This window comes from Pygocentrus nattereri, chromosome 4 (genome assembly GCF_015220715.1).
Source record: "Pygocentrus nattereri isolate fPygNat1 chromosome 4, fPygNat1.pri, whole genome shotgun sequence".
Classification (NCBI taxonomy): domain Eukaryota; kingdom Metazoa; phylum Chordata; class Actinopteri; order Characiformes; family Serrasalmidae; genus Pygocentrus; species Pygocentrus nattereri.
The window spans coordinates 47005253-47028189 of NC_051214.1; the positions used below are offsets into that span (position 1 = coordinate 47005253).

Sequence of the window (22937 nt, forward strand, 5' to 3'; positions counted from 1 at the left end):
AAAACAATAAGATTCAGATTTAAGTAACCCTCACCATTTCGCTCCAAGAATGACAGTCAATTCATTTTATAAAAAAAGAGATCACCTTTATTGAAAACACATCCACTAGTAAATACAAAAACAGAGACCACCGTTTTCATGTTCGCACAAATTAAGATCAATTTAGCCAGAGACTTCCAGAAACAGTGTCGGGTCGAATCCGTTCTGCATTTTTTCCATTTTAAGTGGAACAACAAGTCCGCATGGGGGCGCTTTGCGGCGGGGATAAACTCTTTGGTACAACTCAACTCGGCAAGCGAAAGACTAAAATAAAATTGTGACCCAGACTTGATTGGCAAATATTACAGTGTGACAGTCTACAATAAGATACTGTTTTCATAGAGACATCCATTCTACTCTAAAGCAGGCATGATGAGGTTATGCCGAAAGAAATCCACTTAACAGATGAGCCCTGAGGAAAAATGACCTCCTCACCAACGTTTTCTTCAGTGGTGAATAAAGAGAGTAGCCAGGACAACATTTTAGATCCAGTGCTCACTAACTTAACACAGTCACTGCAGTCACAGGAGGATGGAGAGAAAACAAAACCTAAACAAAAAAAAAACAAAAAAACTTGAAAGTATTTTGCTGGGTCAAACGTTTTGAAATCGAGTTTCCCCAAATTGTCTGTGTTTCTCTTCATGAATGGATCTAATGAAACAGGGAAGTCAAGAGCAGATTTGATCCTCATTCAGTGCTTGTTCATTTGCCAAGTCCGATCTTCTTGGCCTCAGTTTCGTAAATCAATAACCTCCACATTTTCACAATGAAAACCTCAGCTTCTTCATCCAACACCTGTAGAGAAGATACAGTACACTCAGTTCTACGTCTGTGAAAACTGATACTTCTGAGTATTTCTGAGAAATACTCAACTATGAGAAAAGTAATCTGCAGTTTCCTCGCGTGCATTTTAGCCGTTCACATTTACATCTGAATTTCTGTCGGGTTCGTTTAAGCCTGTTGTGTTGGATCAGCTCCTGCACAGCTTTACTGTTACAATGTTACTGTACCATAAAAGGTCCACATCCTCTCCAACCTATATTTTATTCTTATTCCACTTCTGTTTGTGTGGCTTTATGTACCAAATATAGCCAATTCATTTTTCCAAGACCATTTTCCACCTCTCTTCATTCCCTAAATTTAAACTGGCTGTTTTTGTTAGTCTCTAAATCTGATACCCTATATTTCCAAAAGTATACACTCACCCATTCAAATCACTTAATTCAGGTGTTCCAGTCACTTCCATGGCTACAGGTGTATAAAACCAAGCCTCTAGGCCTGCAGACTGCTTCTACAGACATTAGTGAAAGAATGGGTCGCTCTCAGGAGCTCAGTGAATTCCAGCGTGGTACCGTGATCGGACGCCACCAAGTCCAGTCGTGAAATTTCCTCACTACTAAATATTCCACAGTCCACTGTCAGTGGGATTATAAAGTGGAAGCGAATGGGAACGACACCAACTTGGGCACAAAGTGGTCGGCCAAGTAAAATGACAGAGTGGGGTCAGCGGATGCTGAGGGGCATAGTGCGCAGAGGCCGTCAACTTTCTGCACAATCACTACAGACCTCCAAACTTCATGTGGCCTTCAGATCAGCTCAAGAACAGCATAGAGAACTTCATGGAATGGGTTTCCATGGATGCAGCTGCATCCAAGCCTTAAATCACCAAGCGCAATGCACAGCGTGGAATGCAGTGGTGTAAAGCGCCGCCACTGGACTCTAGAGCAGTGGAGACGTGTTCTCTGGAGTGACCAATCACACTTGTCTGACTGCATTATGCCAGGTGTATAGTTTGGTGGAGGGGGGATTATGGTGTGGTGGTGTTTTTCAGGAATTTGGCTCAGCTCCTCAGTTCCAGTGAAAAGAACTCAATGCTTTATTTTGGACAATTTCATAAAACTTTGTGGGAACAGTTTGGGGACAGCCCAGAGTCCTGACCTCAATCAGACAGATCACCTTTAGGATGAACTAGAGCAGAGCCTGCCTTACTGTCTGAGGACTTGGTAGTTTTAAAGCAAAGTATTTCTAATGATCCATAATGGATTTACGGAAATGGAAAAGGCAGACAGATTTAAGACGAACATTTGGAGATGAATGAACTTCTTCGCATTTATAAGCACAGTAGTTGGTTTCCTAGTAGGTTAAATCTGCAACAAGAGACTGTCGAGCACTAAAACGTTGCGAAGATGAAGTCAGCTTCTCTTTCGAATTCTCCCGTTCCACCTTAAATGGTGCTATTTAAGGCAGAATATAAGGTGGAGAATAAGAAGCTACCTCAGCCTCGTAAATCAGTCGAATGTTGAGAGACATTTTACATGAAACTTGTACTTTTAAGGAAATGTTTTCTGGCAGAAATGGGAAGAAAGCGGCTGTAACTAAAGCTTAAAGCAGAGCAAAGCGAGCATGTTTTCATTCATTTCATTTTTTTTTTGCCTATACTAAGATATTATCACATACTGAGACATACTGGGCATAAAATATGGCTCCCACAGAGGTTTGATTTTTTGTTGAAAGGACAAAATGGCTTTTCTTAACATTTGGGTTGTGAATCCTGATCTAACCTGGCTTTTAATGCAGAGAGTGCCAGTCGGATTTCTCGCTCATCCACTTGTGGATGGCTACGCTACCCACCAGATGTCATACACAATGTGAAATACTCACCATAGCAACATCATCTAAGATGCCTTGCGGCGTACTGTGAGCCATCACCTGTTAAAGAACAAAACAAATTAATCTTCAAAAGATAAAACCAAAACAGAAAATTGTGATCAGCCCTTTGAAGAGCATAGACTCTCAGCAGAAACTGTTTAACAAATAACCAATACAATGAATAAACTGTAATTCACTACTGAAAATGTTCTTAGAGCTAATTTATAGATCAGTGCATTGAAAGAAGACAGACGCAGATATTTACCTTCGAGCAAACAAAGTCAACTAGCGTGGCTTCCTCCTCACCAATATACTCCACAATCTTCTTATTGATCCATGGCCGGATGCGCTTCTCCATAAGAGTCTGTGGAAGAGGATTGAAGGAAATGATTATGAAATGATGTCACAGGCGACCATAACAGCTACAAAGTTCTAGGCACGTGGAAAACTTCCAACTCCCCAATTGTAGCTTCTCATTCTTTGTTCATACAACTCATGGATTCTTGTTACAGTGAAGGCTTTTGAAAGGAACTGAAGTGTTCTGCTATGCTGTTGCTTTTATTAGTTTGCTGCTCGTTTATTTTTCTATAGTTCTTCAGATCCCCAAATCTCTCAAACACAGAACCAAAGCATGTGCTTACCGTGTCCACGACAGACCAGTCAAGCGGATAGTTGAAGAGCTCAGGCTTGGCAGTGGGGATTTTCTCGATCAGACTCTTAATGTGCTTGCGCTTCTCCTCTGTGTTGGCTCCTTTGCCTCCTCCTGCTCCAGCACTGTCTGCTCCAAGACTACCCTTCTCTTCATCTTCATAATCCAAAGGCACTAGCTTCCTCTTTCGAGGCACCTCATCCACTTCATCATCATCAAAGCGGTTGAAAACACTCTCCACTGCCAGCTTCTTGCGTTTGCCTACATTCGGCTGGCTAGGGCTGCCTGTAGCGCCTTGGGACAGAGAACAGAGGGAAGATACAGTAATCAGGATGTTCACAAGAAGTCATTTTGATAATTCCTCAAACTAAATGCAGACATACACTAATATCTGTATTAACCTGGGTGCTAAAAGCATAAGAGAACACCCCATTATCAGAAAAACAGATGTCCTTCATTTCTTCTCATGCAAATCTTGTGCACAAATACAGTGATTCCAACTGTACAGCTCGGTATACAGATACCAATTTAGTTTTTAACCCCGCTTCCATTGTTAGAGTTTAGTTTAAACAGATGATGAAACAGGTCTAACAAGTGTGAAAAGTATAGGCTACATTCAAACTTTAAGCAAACACAACTTGTTAATGACATACAAAAAAAAAAAAATAAAAATCTTACTGTACGCTTTAGAAAAAAGGGGGGGGGTTTAAAAATTGTATCTCGTATCTAATCTAATAGAATTCCCACCACTACTCAATACTGGCTGGTGTCTAAACTTCAGTACTTGGTTTAAGTACTAGCGATGAGCATTTCAATTAATTTCAGATGTTTGGTTAACCACAGGAAAAGAAAAACATCAATTACAATATGAATTAATTCTTGTCCAGTTGGCAGCGCACACATTTCTGGAGTAAAATTGGTGATCTAAAGCTTTAGACCACGACAACGAGGCTTTATGCACCAAAGTATCACCAGACATGACTTTTCTTTTTCATTGCAATGCTTTCTCCCTGATTATCAGTGATAAATTCTCTGTAACAAACAAACATGTCTGCATATGTATACTAGCATCCTGAATATTTAACAGAGTACTTTATTATCTACATACAAACAGACAACACCTAACCCCTGCTGAGCATCAGGAAAGAACCCTTGAAGAACCGTTTTTAAGAGGGTGATATACCTTGGTACAGAATACCTTTTTTTTCAGACAACTGTGCTGCCTCACCTAGTTTGAGGCTGAGGCCGATTTTGGGCCGGTGCTCCTCCTGTGGCTGGCTCTCTGGAGGAGAGTGTTCGTGGGGGATGATGATGCCGCAAGGCGATTCTTCTCTGGGCGTGTTGGGGGTAGCATTGCCGCTGGCTGAGGACACTGAAGGAGCAGCCATAATTGGCCTCATGGTGGGCTTGAGGCACGGTTTAGATTCTTCTTCATCCTCCACTTCCTCTCCATCCTCCACATCGTCGTCTGACCGGGACTGAACATGCGTTTCTACTGTTCGGCGCCGGTCCCGCTCACGGCCGCGTTCTCTCTCCTCCCGAGACGGCTTGTGCTCTCTTTCCTCCTCAGGCTCTGGCTTCACGGTTGGCTGCCGCAAACGCTCTGCCTCCTCCTCCATCTGAAGGGGGAAAAAAAAAAAACTAAGGATTAGTGCCATGACAGAACCTCCAAGGCCTCATATGCTTGTCAGATGGCAATAATTCTCACTTCATAACTGAAGTGAGCTGGCTGAGCTGTTTTTCTCCTTGTTGTAAAATGTATAGAAATGCAACAATCCACTGAAGTGAAGCAAATATCTACAGCCTAACTATAAGTCTCGTAAATAGATAAATTATACTATAGTATGAAAAGGTAAAGCCCAGTAACAAATCAGAAACTCTAATCAAACAAGCTTATGAAGCTCACTGGATTTACACAACGGTCCAACTTTTAGGATATAGCATACATACATACATACATACACGGCAGCATAGCCTGCTTACTGGAACAGATTTCAGTCAGAATCACGTTTACGACTATTGTTCAAAACGTTTCCATATTGATAAAGTTGACTTCAATATCGATTCATGAAAAATATCTTTTAAAGTGAGTGTGGCTTAAGACTTTGGAACAAGTGTGCTTATTGGCTCACTGGTGCTGATGAGACTGACTACTTAGGTCCCGAAAGTTTGTTTTGAATGACGATTTAAAGTGATATGGCAAAAACATCACAATATTTTGACTAGCACAACGCACTAGTGCCACATTGAAGAGCTACTTTCAAAAACTCTGGGTACAATGAATTTTATTTAACATCTTACATTCTGTACTGCGGGCCAGTTAGACAGAACTAATTACCGAAACATGCAAGTCTAAGTATTGACAATATCCATAATATGCTAAAAAAAAAAGCATAATGTGCATCACAACAATAAAATGTATTATGATAACAAAATGTAGACATACTGCCCACCTTACTATTTAGTAGAGAAGTAATTTGATCAGTACCAATAAAAGTTTTATATTTTGATACCCAGCCTAATCACGTTGACTTCTACTGCCTGTGCAGCTTTACAATAATACACTGTCCTTTATTTGACCCTGACTTCTAAATATATATATATATATAATCATTCACTGATTTCTAATAAACTATTCAGCAAGGTCAAATTACACTTACAGATTTCAGTAACAGGTCAACAAGCAATGTACCCATACTGAAGGACAGACGAATAAAGGGAGAAAGACTGACACTGCTTTAAGGCCAAAAAAGAAAGCAATGAATATGATCCAATGCTGCAGAATGTTGTTTAAAAACAATAACAGCAGACTGATGCCTCTGCAAGTATGTAATTGAGGCAGAGAGACAGAGAAGAACATGAACAGTGTTGAGGCATACCCTGCGCAGCTCAGCGTCTGGATCAGGATGCCCCTCAGCCAGCAGCCTCTGTCTGATCTCCTCCAGTTCTTCCTTTTCTCGCTTCCTGTCTCTCTCGTCCAGCTCCATCTCCTTCTCTCTGTCCCGCAGGCGCTTCTGCAGTGCGCTGCCCCTACAGGTCAAACACAGAAAGAGCAAGAACGGCTTTAATGATCTCCCATTTACAGAACGACACCTTGCGTGTGACTATGGAAATAAAGCTGGAGCCAAGTGGGTGGGCTATGACTCACGGACTACAACAAGCTAAATTCAGGCCCAAACGAAGGTAGCACTGAGCTCATCCGAGCTGAGCAAAGACACTTTAGTATCAGCTCAAAGATGCTTACATTTAACTGTTTAGCTCTTATACTAGTTCTGTTTTATTGGCAATGTTTCTTCGTCAATAATTAGTTATCAGTCAGTATTTTCGCATAAAGTAGTTAGACCGACTGGGAATGCCTGAACTACTGCAGCAGCTTTATTTACACATTTACAGTCTTTTTACTGCACTTTTACCGTGCTGTTTAACAGTCTGATGGAATATATGGCTAATGATGTGAAATCCTGTCTTCCTTAGTTACTGTTACCATCTCTATTACCTCCAAGTCAGTCCTGTTGCTAAGGAATAAGCCAACTGAACTGTAGTATCAAATTGGCCATATAGATGAACAAAAAACATGCACCTCACAATCTGTTTTTCAGTCTGTAGTCCAGACAGTAAAAGACGTCTCTGACCAGAAACACAGGCATCTTTATTTTTTTGGTTTAAGCAAAATTCTGTTGTGTTCTCAACAGGGCTTTTAGGCACCTTAAGACCTGATGAACAACAAATTATCTGCAACCTCACAATGGTAAAACTGCAACCACAGACTTATGACAGGCCCACATTTGTGTCTTTTTATCATTTTTCTATTTCTCTTTTGTTTTTCCCCCATGAAAAACACAGCTAATCCAGATTTTAATGCAGAAGCTGGAACTGCTTCATTTTAGCAGTTTGCTTCTGTGCTCATCAGCGTACTCTTGTACACTAGCTGTGTGATGAGCAGCAGTCAGGCTTACACGATGTGCAAATTAAAGCTCTGAATAATTTTTTGCGCTGTGCAACACCGCTTCTCATATAAATCTAATTTCTGCGGTTCATATTTTATGTACACAGCGTGCAGCATCACTTAGCCAAAGACATAACATTCGTATGCAAATATTTGCGCACCGTTGTCAAATGACATTCTGTTGATAAATAAATGTTGATAAAGTAAAATACGTTAAATCATCCTTTACAGAGAACACACCTAGGCACATTTTACTGCACAATAGCTTGTGCAAAAAGTTTACATTTTGTATTTTCTGTAAAACCGAATGATGGCAGGAGAAATCAAGCATTTATAAGCCTCAGCCAGGTCAGAAATCTAGGTTAACAAAATTAGATTTACTCTGATTACGAGCTTAATTAGGTCAGAATAATCACAATTACACTGAATATTGTCACTAGCAAGGAGACTAGTCTTGGTTATTAATAATAGCTGGATCTGGAACATACTTGTAATATTTTGGGTCATCTCGGTCGTCATCATAGTCCTCCAGAAACTCTTTTAGTCGTTTACCTTCTTTAGCCTGTTTGAGTGACAGCATACAAAGAACATATTGTCTGTTAGGCAGCGATGTTTATTTAAACTAAGCATGCACACAGTCTTTAAACAAGGGCAAGTTTGTGACAATCTTCCCCAATTAGAAATGACTTCTAGTTTTCAGCTGGAAGGAAAAACAGTCCTTTCTACACCATTCAAATATAAATCCATAACAACAAATATAATTTCTTAAAGCTGTTATTCTTAAATTATTATTAAATTATTCGTTACTAACTTCTACAGCCAGCTATAACAGAAACAGTGTCAGATCCCCTTCTCTCACCGTCTCTCGTCGGCGTTCATCCTCTCTCTCCGCTTCCTTAGCGTAGTCTCTCGCTTTCTTCCTCTCTCTCAGCTCCCAGTTCTTCAGTCGCTTTACAGCACAAATAAGCAGATATTATTAACCACTAACATTCAGCAAAGGACAAAAACCAGCAGGAAAACATGATGTGCAATCTACTGTAATGTCATAGTGAGCTGGACTTGTTAAAGGTTATGTCTAAAGAACTTAATCGTATTACAATCTCCTTGATTTACTAACTACTACTAAATAATTCATGAACCTGAATTATGGAAAACCCTCTAAATTCCTACTGGAGCTGGATACATGTACTTGGAGGGGGACCATCATTTACGTGATTAAGGAAGAGAGCTGTTAAATGAATGCAATACATATTTGCAGTGTATTGCAATTACTGCAGACTGGCTTTAATCCGTTTGTATAACTTTTACAGTCTAATAATTGTGGCACAATTTTAATACAGTATGAATCTGCAGTTAGTCTGACAATAACTGTAAAGTGATTTTAATGCAATATGAATTGACATTCAGTTTGACATTAAAATTGTGGAGTGATTTTAATCCAGTGCATATTGGTTTTAACAGTCTGACAGCAATAACCATGGACTTAATGGTCTTCTGTAATCCCAGAGCTCCCTTAGCAATAGTAGTTCTGTTCAAATCTACCTCACACTAATTGAGTAACGGTATCACAGACACAAGCATGACCTCTCAATCCAAGCAATTCATGGGAATTTGGGTAAATCACACAGATCCTTTAACCCAAACCAGTTAAATCCCATGTTACCTTTCACAACCTAAGCTGGGAAAAGTAATCTAATAGTGCTTTATATACATATGCCTAACGTTTAACTAAGCAGATGCATTGACAATGTGCCGTAGTCAAACTAGTCATGATCTCCACAAACCTCCTGATAGGCAGCTTCCTTCTCCCTGAGCTTCCTCTCCAACTTACGCCGCTCATAAGCTTCTTCCTCATCTTCTTCACGGTCCCGCTTCTTTTCCTTGTCTCTGTCTCGATCACGGCTTTGTTCTCTGAAACATCACCATGACCAATTAAAATCACCATTCGATAAAACTTGTTTGAACAGGAAAAAAAAAAGACAATCACAAATCCACACGTTATAAAAACTGTGGTGGGAAAAGTCTCCAGTCAGTAATAGCAGTGACGTATAATAATATCAGAATCTATCAGCAGAGTGGAGTAATAGTATAATAGTAGCAACGGTTCAATCTTAAGATTTGCACATTATGATGATCAATATGATTCCTCGGGGAATGTCCCAGATGAGATTTTACAGAAAACAGCTGTAAACATGCAAATATCGCTGCCGTTAGAATAAAATGTCTCGTTTTTAAAACATTTTACAGAATTTAACAACTTCAGCTCTTCAGTTCTTAACAATGCATTACTATCACAATGAATGCATCAATAGAAATACTTTAGTTTCTTGGGGGGGTGAGGGCAATATTACAGTATTTTATAATATGAAGATAACTTGAGTGACAATATGCTTTTTTGAGATGTGTGGATACAGTCAGTACTTTAAATGGCACTGACCAAATGCATGTTTGATTAAAAAGACAGCATAACTAGTTTGGTTTAACTGGCTTTAGTTATTTTTTCATGCGACACTGCAGGTGCATTCTATTTGTTCCACATTATAAAACCTCAGAAAACCTAAACATCAAAATATGTATTGCATACAATGAAAACTTCATTTGAGACCCTCCTTTTGCCTAATTGGCTACTGTATGCATCCTTATGACAGAAACGACCAGAGCAAAATACTGGCCTTCTAGGAGCACCTCAAGGACTGGACTGAGATGAGCTTTACTAACCTGGACCTGCTGCGGTCCTCACTGTGGTCTCTGCTTCTGTCCCAGTCTCTTTCTCTCTCACGCTCCTTCGTTCGCTCGCGCTCCCGGTCTCGCTCCCTGTCCCTTTCTCTTTCTCTCTCGCGTTCTCTCTCCCTCTCCCTCTCCCTCTCGCGGTCTCTCCTCTCTCGCTCCCTCTCACGCTCTTTATCCCTCTCCCTTCGCTCCCGCTCCAGTTCCTGCCGCTCCTTCTCTCGCTTGCCTTTCTCCTCCTCCAGTTTCTGCAGAAAGTAACCGAGACAGGGCCTTAGTGGCTAATATCAACCATAGACAAATGGATAATACAGTATGACTGATTGCTAAACTGCAGAGAAGTGGTTTACAGTTCCTGCACCCTAACAAAATTGCCCAGCCCGATAGCAATCAATCTTTCCAGAGCTTAAAACATCCCCTCCTTTAATAATGCAATGAAAGGAATAGCTACCAACTGCAGCATAAAAATGACTGCATGCTAAGTGGTAGCTATTACCTTCCAATCAATCATAACATTAATATAGTTGAGCCGTCCCTTCAAATAAATTAAACGTCAAGAGGAAAGCAACAAAAAATCTGACATGGTTTCTCACAACCGAGAGTAACCATGGGTTTCCAGAGTTGTTTTTCCTCTCCGTTTTTTTTTTTTTTTTTTAAACATCAAACACTGCACTTGATGAACATACATTCATGCAGATTACCACCTCTCCCCGCCCCCCTTTTCAACCAGATATCTACAAAGAAACCTGGAAACCACTTTTTTTTTTTTTTCCAAGTCCTACTTCCCACAATTTCAAACAAACAAGGATCACATTCAGGTAAGGACGCTGTAAAAGGTTTCCACCTCATAACATCAGCAACAGAAAGGCTTCATCAATCCTTGTGAAACTAGTTATTTTGGACTTACAGGTGATGAGCTATGGATTCAGAGCTTCGCTGCCCCTACAAGCCTTTTATTGTTAGGCCTGGGAGGAAAAGCAGGTCAAAGGATTTGCAGGAGAAATGCAAAAGTTTCAAAAAAATTCTGTTTCTTGTTACATGACGTTCATCACAAGCAACCTCAACAACAACTTCCAAACATTCTGTGAAAAACGTGGTGACAGGTGCATTGCATAACGGTAATCTGTTGATCTCTGCGTTCATGTTTGGATAGAAAGGGCAACAAATGAATTTGTAGAGGCTGGCTTACCCCGCTGCCGGCTTCCCTGGTCCTCCGGAGGGGACGACTCAGCAAGTTTGAAAAGAATTTAAGCCAGCATGACACCCACGGTTTCCAGAACACGTCTGTATGCTACACATGAATCGTTTGCTGCAACAGTGTGTCAAGGCACTGCTCAGTGTCCTTTTATGCAAAACACTGCTAGCTTATTTCTCTCTGGTATCTTTCTCTCTGGACTCTTTTGGCCAAAAACAGCACTGATATAAACCAAGGTGAAGCCAAGTAACCGTGGATGTGATGCATGCGAGGGGCAGACAGCAGACATATGGAAAATAATAAGAGAGCAAGAAAGAGGGACAGCTGGGGGGGCAGGTGTATGAAATGAACAGATGAAGATTTTAAGGTGTAGATACTGAGTTTGGTTAGGTAAGGCCACAAACTTTAAAATTAAGCTTAGCAAATAGGTTTCGTAACAATTTTTTAAAATATAAAGCACTAATATATAATTATATATAATATATTCTCTCTCTCTCTCTGTAGTTCAAGTTCAAAGTGTTTATTGTCATTTGTACAGAGGAAACAAGTTTCCTTATATACAATGAAAAGCTTACTTTGCTCCTCGCTTAAGAATGCCAGATATAACATAAAAAAAAATACAAAAGAGTATATATACAACCATATATATTAATCAAGAAATAACGCAGTGTATAAATTACAGTGGTATGGGTGGATAGTGCTGTGCCTTGCCGGGAGCATGATTGTCTGCAGCAGAAATGAGTAGTAAAGTGCAATAGTGCAATTGTTAAAGTGACAGTAGTTGCAGGTTGTTCCTGAGGAAAGAGTTCTTTACCAGTGGGGTACACATCACACGTCTGTACCCAAGTCTGGCAGACCGAAGTGTGGATAGTTATTTCTGATTCAGAACTCTGATTGCGGTGGGGAAGAAGGAGTATATGTGTATATATGTGTGTGTGTGTGTGTGTGTGTGTGTGTGTGTGTGTGTGTGTGTGTGTGTGTGTGTGTGTATATATACACACACACATATATACATATATACACACACACATAAATATACACAGAGAGAGAGAGAGAGAGAGAGAGAGAGAGAGAGAGAGAGAGAGAGAGAGAGAGAGAGAGAGAGAGAGAGAGAGAGACACAGAGACAGAGAGAGAGAGAGAGAGAGAGAGAGAGAGAGAGAGACAGACACAGAGAGAGAGAGACACAGAGAGAGAGAGAGAGAGAGAGAGAGACACACAGAGACAGAGAGAGAGAGAGACAGAGACAGAGAGAGACACAGAGAGAGAGAGACACAGAGACAGAGAGAGAGAGAGAGAGAGAGAGACAGAGAGAGACACAGAGAGAGAGAGACACAGAGAGAGAGAGACACAGAGAGAGAGAGACACAGAGAGAGAGAGACACAGAGAGAGAGAGAGAGAGAGAGAGAGAGAGAGAGAGAGAGAGAGAGACACAGAGACAGAGAGAGAGAGACACAGAAAGAGAGAGAGAGAGAGAGAGAGAGAGACTAGATCTTCCCTTTGAGACAATCTGAAGTAATAGAAACAGTGCAATTAAAAAAATAATAAATAACCAAAACAGTGTGTTAAATTGAAATGCTATATTCCCGATATCTCTTCTGAGGGTGGCTGAGTTATCAAAACTAATTACCCGAGTGCAGCCCACGACATCTTATTGTTAAAATCATCCTAATTGATACAGAGAGTGTTCCATGTAATGCTCACTCTACCATTTAAGAGTCAGCTTTGTGCAAAGATGCTTTTGGGGAACTCCGCCTTGTACTGCGTCACTACGTTGTGTCAAAGCAAATTTTGACTTTTCTGTATCATTACATCCCTAAAAGAGAGAAAGATACAGTTCTTTTCATTTCCTAACAAATTCCAAAATTTCTAAATCCCTATGGATTAGTTTTGGGGGTTTTTTTCCCACCAGACAGGGATTAAACCTAGTTCTAGTCCTACACAGTATTCTTAATGGATGTTCTTCACTGAGAAGACCAGCCAGGAAGCAGTTCTTATATACTCAAATTTTCAGATCAGCATAATTTGAACTGTGGAAAACAGGTCATGGAGATTCTGCCATATCAGTTTGCAACGGAATATAATGCCTGTATATTCTACCTAATGCTAATACATTCTGCAGTGGTCACAAGAATAAAAGCTCTAACATACAAGAAAAAAAAAGATGAAGGGGGGGTCTTGAAAAAGACAGAAAGAGGGATATAAGATGTAATAGAGGTGCGCAGAAGCAGGCAAGAAAAAAGGTAGTGTTCACAGGCACACAAACAGAACTCATACCTGCAAAATCTTCAGAGAATCCGCGTGCTGTGGAAGGGCGCCCCCTACTGTCACACTGGCCTTGCAGCCAATTCACTGCAGTGGTTATTCAGTCAGGAGTAATCATTTACAAATCATGAACATCAACTTAATAACGGGGGACCCACACAGGTTCACTGGCCACTTGTGGATTCAGGTCATATAGGTTTACAACTCCAATGATTAAACCAATAATAAATATCAGCTGGGTTTGTCTGCTGACTTTGGCAGCGTAGCTGTAATTACCCAAATACCATTAAATCATTCCCACATTAGGTGATAATTAAGATACAAATGAGAAGAGTCCATATCTGAATTTGTTACAATCTCCCTGAAGAACCGGCACAGTTGCGCCTGTGCGAGTCCTCCAGAAGGGGGCGCCCAGTATATGTAGAAAAGAATGGAAAGCTCATACTTACATCCTATCCTTGCAACTTTTTCCAAAGCTGTGAGATTCATCTTGCTTTAGTCACCATATGATCTCTATCATAATGGTGGGGTTTAATGAACAGATTAGCTTTGAGGGAAGTTTACATTACGTGCATGCATTTTATGTGTGACTGAAGTCTGAAGAGCTCTTAAAATGTCAGGCCCTTAAAAATTATGACCCTGTCCATCTTTAGTGGCATTTAAGGCACCAACGCATGACAGACAGGGATAGCCTCAAGAACCAAGATTAGGCCTAGCCCCGGAATAAAACATGGTTTAAGTGATTGAATCTTAAACTGAAATAGTTTTAAACCCTGGCTAGGTTTAATCTGAGTTTAAGAAACTTACTTTCCTTGCTATAAAGTCCTGAAATTTGAACAGAACAATCATAAAATTCATCCTGATCAGCCTGATCAGTAAAGCCAATCCAGATCAGAATATCTATTCTAGTCAGATTTAGCTGGCTGATCTATCATACTTGTACAGTCACAACTTGAACTAGGAGTGCGCAGTTTTTTTTTGTTGCACTACCTGGAACAGCAAATGAATTTATGAATGTGTTACCTTGTGAGTGTCACGGAATTTGTTGATCTCCCTGGAGATCAAATCTCTTTTGTCTTCTTCCATTTCTATGGCATTGATGTCCTCCTAAACAAGGACAAACGAAACAGTTAACAGTTCTCACACACACACACAAAAAAAAGACAAATTTACTTTACAATTCAGACTCACAGCAAGTCAAGGCCTGGTCTGAAAAGAACCTCAAGCCCAACATACCTCTTCTTTTTTCTCTTTCTTCTTCTTGCGGCGGCTGGATTCATCGTCCTGAGACGGGGCGTTGAGCTCGTTGGAATACTCACGGATAAGGCCATCAATGGCTCCTTTCACAATTTGGTCCCGTTTCTGGGTTTCTTCGTCCAAAACCTCCTCCTCTTCCTCGCCTCCCTCTTCAACCTTGTCATTCTAGTGGAAATAGCAATGTAAAATGAATGAGGGCAGGCAAATGATCAAGCTGCAGTTGTGGTGGCATGCACCACATAACATTAAAACAAAAAAGCACAATCTGAACAATTTACACGTCAACATCTATAAAGCATCCATTACATCTCATCACGTCAAAAGAAGAGAATTTTAACATATCCTTTGCAGTTCCTACAGCCACCAACTTGGAGAAGATTAAAGCGCAAGTGTGAGATTTTGGCTGTTGCAACAATGTGGAAATAGATGATGTGAGACCACTAAACACTAAACAGCTGTGTAACTGCTTTCTGCCTTTGTGTTTTGTTTTTTTGCATACAGCACTTTATAAGCGGTTTTCACAACGTAGGCAGGCAGTTTATTATTTCTCGTCATATAAAAGAACATATTTGGAATGTGTGAGAATGCTGGAGGACATATTAAAAGGTTGGGCTACATGGCTAATCTCACCCCATTGGAGCTCCTCTTTTTGGCCTTCCACTCATCCAACTGGGCCTTGGTTTTGGCATCCACCTTCACCAGCAGTTTCTTCTCTCCCACCTGCAGCTCATGGAGAAGCCTCAGCGCCCTCAGAGTTGACTCTGGCTCCTTATACTCACAGAAACCAAATGCTGACATGCAGGAGAGACCACAAACATCATTGTAAGTAATAGTAAACATTACTAAGCAACAGTAAAGCAATAAATAAGGTAACAGGTATAGTCTAAATTTAGAGCTCTGTTTTTTTACCTTGTAGTTTTCCTGAAGCTCCTTGCACTCGTTTCCAACTCAAAACTAAGCCACATTTCTGAAGAAGAGAAATGAAACATGAAGTTTCATTGAAAGTTTAAGAAAAAAAAAACGACATTAATGGCATGTACGAGTGAGTGATCTCCAAACTAACTCATGACGAGATCAACACACATTAACAGTGAGAAAGATTCAGTGACCTTAAGCGCCAGATTACACTCACTTCCACGTGACTACGTATAAACCGCCTATTATTTTGATGTGTATTAATTCAGAACCATGCATGGCTTGTTCTAAGTAAAATGCACATTCAAAGTAGAACAGAAAACACACAGTATCCATGCGATTCAACAACTTGATGCCTGTTAGTCTTTGGGCGATTTTCATCAGATGTTTACACTGCTGAAGTTTACAATGTTGAGCAGACGCATTTATGGCAATGTAGATGTTTAGTTAGTCTACAGACCATCTGCTCATATACAACCCAACTGCCTTCCTAGTGAATGCTTTCACCATTTCTGTTTGTGCAGCGCCTCCGTAACATTTACATCAAATGAAACAAAAGCACAGAAGTATCTGTCTTTCAGCAAGAGGCACAAAACATCTGAACTAGAGTTTGGCCAATACCGATTGTATTTGAACTCACATCTCTCAAAAGATCAGGCAAAACCTTAGATCAGACATCCTCAACCAGGACTTTGTATCCAGTTTCTGGTCCTGAATTCTAGGTTCTATTAATTCTAGTTTTATTAACATCTCAATTAACTAACAAAACCCAAGAACAGAGACTGGAGCCAAAGTCTCCACAAAACCTCTGCCTTACATTGAGCCAGCCACTGTATAACTAAAACTACTGAACTATAAAGTTCACATGTAAATATATACACAGATACACACACACACACACACACACACGGGGGTGTGTTATAAGTTTACATGCTCAATCAGAACAGCTCCCGTTAAAACAATAGGAGCAATAGAGACTAATAAACCTTTAAAGAAACTCCCACAAAAATTTGTGATGGCAAAGCTACACGACAGGACTTTAACACATCTCTAAACGCCGTGCTTTTAATAAGGACGTATGATCGGAAACAGCTGGCATTCTCTTAAATCTTCTAGCTTTAACGTTCCCCCTGGTTCTCGCTACTTACTGAGAGCAACTGTCTGATCAGCATGTCTGAGGCTTTCTCAGAGATGTTCCCAACAAACACTGTTGTGGTGGGCCCACTGTTCTCATCATTTTCCTTGGCACTGGCAGCTGGAGCCTCTTTCCTCGGGGCAGGTACCTTACTGACCACTGGCACTGAGGTGGGCACAAGCACCTGGTCAAACAAACAGGGTGGGAATGTACAGTACTTAATGTACAGCCACCAAGTGTAAAAAGAAGAAGTACTATTTCTTTCAACACTCGCAGGTGCAATGTTGCATCTAAAGTGATATCACCACTGTCATGCATTCAGTTGTACAAGAGGCATCAGTGAACAACACAAGTCGCATGTGCAATTGATTTCATTGGCATAAAGTTGCACTGGTCTCTGACGTTATTTAAGGCAGTATTAAGAGTAAACAAAACACATCTGTGAAATGTATTTTGTAATACTTATTACAATACTTAATAATTATCTAATCAAAGAATTTTTACCGTTGGGGTTGGAGTCATGATACCCATGTGAACTGGTATCATTGGGGTCCCTGTGGGGTGAGAAAGTAAAATGTTAGAGCATTTTTATGCCTTATTTTACATAATTCACTTTAATGGTCATGATAATAAACATGGTACTCTGTTTTTCCTGCGTCTTGTATGAATATAACTAACAAATGACATTTATCTTATAGACCAATTAACAGAAAAAAAAGCAAATGAACTTAGATATTTCCATAAAATGAAAAGGCAGGTTTTCATCTACATATTGTTACAAATTCTGACATACAGGATAAAAAAATGCATGAAGGACTTAACAAAAAAAAGGAAAATTGCCAAAATTGACACTAAAGTTGTCAAACGTGTCATTGTAGGGAAATAAATGGCAGCAGTCAACAAACAGAAACTACCTGCAGCTTATGAATAGACAGAGTTGTTATGTTTGCCAGTGCATCTCTGAAACGGGAACTGTTCCAATGTTGTCTCTGCACTTTTACCATGTTAAAAGCAGCAATATAATTTAAATAGCAACAAAAAAGGTCCTCAAAATGGAGAGAATGTCTAAACTCTGCTCATATATCATTGTTTTATTCTCTTTTACAGAGCTTATGTAAACTAATTCACATTTTTTTGTGAAACTTCAGTTATTCATTTTATTTAATGTGACTGCTGGAGAGAAACTTGTATAATGTCAATCTTCATGCAGGAGGCAAATCATTTTTTACCCCATGCTAGAACGGCACTTCATTTTCAACTTTACAGTCACAAAACTGGGGCAACGTCTCGCAGTCTCGAGTTGGAGATGAATTCTTTCCAATCCGCTTTACCTGGGGGCATTGAAGGTGGAAATCCAGCAAACTGTGGAGGGGGGATCCCTGGGGGCATGGTAGGGATGCCGATCTGTGGCCGGTTGAGATGAGGAGGGAAGGACATCTTGGGTAGATCACCCACCTGAAGTGGAGGAAAATATGAAAACAACTGGTGAGCATTAAACCTTTAAGATGACTTAGCTGGCTGTTGCCAGTGGTGGACAGTCACTAAGTCAATGTAATTGGTTTCTGTACTTAAGTAGTTTTACTGTATCTGTACTTAAGTTTTTCTATTCTGGGCGACTTTTTCCTTTCACTCCACTACATTTCAGAGTCTAATATCCGACTTTTTCCTCCTACATTCTGAGAAATCTGTCGTTCCTTTTGGTTTCTGTGTATAAAAACGTAACATGTCAAAACGAAAGAAGCGCAAAGCCAGAGCACCAATCAGGGCCCAGCGGTCACTTTGTTTAGAGCTGGTTTTGACCTGTTGGTCATACCGACCCAGTGCAGCACGCGGTTCAACGTCAGCGCAGCAGCGTAAAACTTTGGGAGAGTCTGTTCAACATAAATGATGAACTAACCTAACTTTGTGTAAATAGAGCTCAATATAGAAATATGTCCACATATGCAGTCGAGACTGACGCGGCTTTTTTCTGAATTTCTACAAACACCAGTTCATTTTATAGTAAATGTGTTTGGGCTGGTTTATGTTTATGAACAGACGCCTACAGATCAACATAGTAAAGGAGCTCATCTGTGATCCTGAGTTTAAAGCCAGTTTTTATTCAACTTAAACTTGGAACTAAGTTGTAAATAAATCTGAAACTGAAACTTTGCTTGTGTGTAAAAAGTGATTTCAGAGCCACTCGGTTCTCCCTGATGGAAACTGTTTACCTTCAGTGTTTTGTGCTTCTGATCATTTTAATAGACGTCAGCGTCACTAATTAATGACGTTCTATTAAAAGACTGGTTTACCAAGAGAGACGCTGGAGGACTTTCACCTGAAATGAGTTCATGAAGCCAGTCTGGTTATAAAAATGATAACAGGACATCAGAGCCAGAATTACTCTTTTAGTACTTTTACTTTATACTTAAGTACATTTGAAGGGAAATACTTTAGTACTTTTACTCAAGTTGAGGTCTAGAGTAAGGACTTCTACTTCTACTGGAGTAATATTTTACCTTGGGTGTCTCTACTTTAACTCAAGTACATGGTTTGTGTACGTCGTCCACCTCTGGCTATTGCTACCAATTAATTTACTCCAAGTTATTAACATGATTTTTTCCCTATTTTTTGTTGTTTTGATATAGATTTATTTTGTTTTGGTCACAAAATACTATTTCAGCAAACACACACACAAATATATTTTACACTTCAGAGAACTTCACCCTGATGAAAAAGATCAATAACATCATCATTTCCATAGCAATGTGCACGCTCACACAGAAACTACTGCAGCGCCTCCAACAATTAAGGCAGCACAAAGCTTCATTTAAACACTGATAAGAAACCTGGTAGCACTCAAAAAGCCCCAACTCCACACGCTGATTCATTTTACCAAGTCGAGCTACATCACAAATGTCAACAGTGGATGTTCTAAACAGTGGACCAAACTTTTTTTTTGACTGAAAAGCAGTTTAAAGTGACACTTTGCTTCAGCTGAAACAACTACAAAGGTAAATAATAAATAAGTCTACAATGAAGTGTTATATTACGAAAAACAAAAATCTATATGATAATAAAAATGAGAAAGTGATTAAAATATCTTCCTCCACGTTGAAACACTCACAGTCCACAGCTGCGAACCACAATCGCTTTAACTTACACGCTTTTTGTTTAACAGATTTAATTAAATTCTAAAGTTTCTGAGCAGCTCATTATCTTTTGGTAATAAGCTGGTTCACCTCTGCTTCTGAATGTGGTTACTCCAAACACATATTTGTTAGATTTAGTTGAAGTTAAAAGATGTTTTTCCCATGTTTTTGGGGGCAGTCATGGACTGGAGGAGTTCGGGAACTGGCCTTGTGACCGGAAGTTCGCTGGTTCGATCCCCAGAGCTGACAGTCCATGACTGAGGTGTCCTTGAGCAAGACACCTAACCCCCGACTGCTCCCCGGGCGCTGTGGATAGGGCTGCCCACCCCTCCAGGCAAGTGTGCTCATTGCCCCCTAGTGTGTGTGTGCTCACTAGTGTGTATGTGGTGTTTCACTTCACGGATGGGTTAAATGCAGAGGTGGAATTCCCCCGTTTGTGGGATTAAAAAAGTATCACTTAACTTTCTCTAAATGACAAACATGAAGGCTACTTGTAGGCTAATAGTGCCCCCTGCTGGAGAAATGTCAGACTGCTAAAAGAGCACACCAAAGCCACTTCCACACACCCTACTTAAGAGTTAAAACAGTCCTGTAGCTCTCTGCGAGGTTTCTTTCCCAGTACAGTGGCAGTAAGTTCACCAGTGTCTATCATGTTCCTGGAGAGCATCGGTGAGTCACTGCTGGATGGCGTCCTCCAGTCTGTCAGCCAGCATGAACTCCTGTTACTTTTTCACGTGAAAACTCTGCAGATGCTTGATTAAACTGTTTGTATTGTACGACACAGCCATACTCCCACCCCTCAGCACGCTGGCCTTAACACATTATAATCTGAGGTCTTGCTTTTCAACGTTTCCAGACTAAAACATCTCTCCAAACAAATGACATTTCTAGACAAACCAGTATTTTGCTCAATTAGTTACAGAATTAAGTTGCCACAGGTTAACGGTAAAATGTGGACTGGAACAGATCGGTCACCTTTCATATGTTAGGTTACAGGTTTCGTTTGATAAAACTACTATTTCACACACGATCTGACATTTGAAATAATCTCTATTTCTCTGAACCAAACAAATATGTGTAGCAGATCAAAGCTTTGAAAAATTAAGCCAAATTCAACACAAAACATCACAAGTTAAGCCCTATAAAGGCTTAATAAGTTAAGTTAAGCCCTCTCTCTCTCGCTCAACCATGTTAAACATCTCCGCTTTTTAGGGGGACAAGCTCACCTAAGCTACGTACAGTAACTCCTCTTAGATAACAGAAAACAGGTCTTCTTTAACAAAGTTAACGGCAACTCCACCAAAAACTATGTAATTAAATGGCTGATATGTAAACAGAGTCATTCAGGGAGGTCTGGTGGGAAACGCTCTGTCCTAAAGAAGCTTACCAAGCCAGGTCTTCTCAGCTCCCTCACAAAAACACCTTACATGACGTCCAACATTGTCTGACAGTTTTATGACATTTTGACTTAAAATCTATTTTAATCCACTCACGCTGGAGGGGCACATGCTGCGTGCTGTGAGGCAAACTTAGATGTATGACTCCTTTGCTCCAACCATTATTACATATAAAACTCAAGACTCATGTAGGTTCTCTGGTGGTTAATAAAACGGCTGTATTTGCGTTGTAGTCACAGCTGATGGTTCACATCATCACCACCACTGTAAAGAAACCACTTCACATGAGACTAGCCTGCAACCCAAGGACTAAGTACTTCAGAAATTTAGTTGGAGACCTTCTCGAGGAGATCACCAATAGTGCAGCTTACATCATCACTGTTCACTATTGTCACTAAATGGCCTTTCCTTTAAAAGATGACGAGAGCTAAATGCAGACTGCTGATCTCCTATTAATCATTCAAACCCGTATTTATATCCTATTTATCTTTTGCTGAGCAGTCAAATTCGCCCTCCATATGTTTAGTAACCTACATCTAATTTTTATACAGCTCATTTCTTGGCTTTGAATAATTATGTAGGTTAACATATTCAGATAACGTCCTTTGCATTTCATCGACTTTTTATTGGCTGATGTAACCGTTCACCTTCATTTGGGATCCATAAAACCAACATCTATCTGTGTATCTTGTGTATTTATGTATTAAAATCAACACGTTATGGTTCATCTAACGACACGTTTGATTATGTGGCATATAACTTAGTTAGATATTCCGGTTACGTTTAAACTGCAATAGTGCAGCTTGAATCCTGCAATTAACCCATTTTAAAGCTTAAGTCTCCAGCTGCCGTTTAAACTGCACCTCGATCTGTTAATTTATCTATAAATGTGCCTCTTGCTAACAGCTAGCTAGCGCAGCAACGCTTTAGCTTTGTTAGCATGCATGCTAACGCTGTCGTTACGAGGCTGAAGTTAGCTTCTTATTCAAATTTCCCGTTCCACCTTAAATGGTCCGGCAGCTCCATTCTGATGCATCGGGCGCCGCAATGTAACTTACTGCATCACTTAAGGTGGAACGGGGAGTTCGCATAAGAAGCCTCGTAACGACGTCGCCGACACTCGAGATGAAAATACAGCCCCGAAACTCATCAACGCTCGAAGACTTTCATCATTTTAGTGCACTTAAGTGTGATAAAGACAACGAGAAAGGGTCCGGCAGCCGAAACCTGGTGTTAGAGACTCACCCACACCGATTATTACTGAGTTTTTCTGTCTGTCTCTCTGCGGCGCGTTAGCTTAGCACACACCGAACAGCGCTCACCGGCACACTAGCGCTGAAAGGGGAAAGAGCAAAATAAAAGTCGCAAATATTCCGGTGCGGTCATTTAAAAGACACGTTTTGTCCTTTTATACATTTTAAGGCAAGTTTTAAATTATATACAGTAACTGCTTCTTATTACTTAAATGCTACAATAATAATAATAATAATAATAATAACAAAGAGCAGTTATTTGGTAAAGGCGACTGTTTTATTTAAAAGAGTTCTATAAAGAACTATTTTATGCTTAAATGGTTCTTTGAAAGGCAAAATGTTTCTTGTTCAGATTGATGGAGAATAAGAGGTTCTTCTAT

At 40.1% G+C, this 22937-nt stretch overlaps 1 protein-coding gene across 1 annotated transcript; it reads right to left on the reverse strand.

Moving 5' to 3' along the window:
• Positions 1–64: 64 nt before the first annotated feature.
• Positions 65–22657, reverse strand: rbm25b (RNA binding motif protein 25b). The gene is made up of 18 exons (XM_017695667.2): positions 22550–22657; positions 18108–18231; positions 17281–17330; positions 16790–16960; positions 15636–15693; positions 15357–15517; positions 14706–14891; positions 14493–14576; positions 10002–10258; positions 9068–9194; positions 8143–8232; positions 7772–7845; positions 6217–6367; positions 4566–4956; positions 3330–3631; positions 2954–3052; positions 2701–2748; positions 65–834 (listed from the first exon to the last, which is right to left on the reverse strand). Exons 2-18 carry the CDS (start codon positions 18211–18213, stop codon positions 742–744), a joined length of 2448 nt encoding a protein of 815 aa, XP_017551156.2. The 5' UTR covers positions 18214–18231; positions 22550–22657; the 3' UTR covers positions 65–741.
• Positions 22658–22937: the final 280 nt, after the last annotated feature.

Excerpts from the sequence above, each read along its gene's own strand:
- rbm25b (XM_017695667.2), bottom strand. The coding sequence starts at position 18,213 with ATGTCCTTCCCTCCTCATCTCAACCGGCCACAGATCGGCATCCCTACC. Across the intron at positions 15,518-15,635 it reads AGCTTCAGGAAAACTACAAG|CATTTGGTTTCTGTGAGTAT; the intron begins GTAAAAAAACAG and ends CCTGCATGTCAG. Across the intron at positions 3,053-3,329 it reads ACTGGTCTGTCGTGGACACG|ACTCTTATGGAGAAGCGCAT; the intron begins GTAAGCACATGC and ends CCTCTTCCACAG.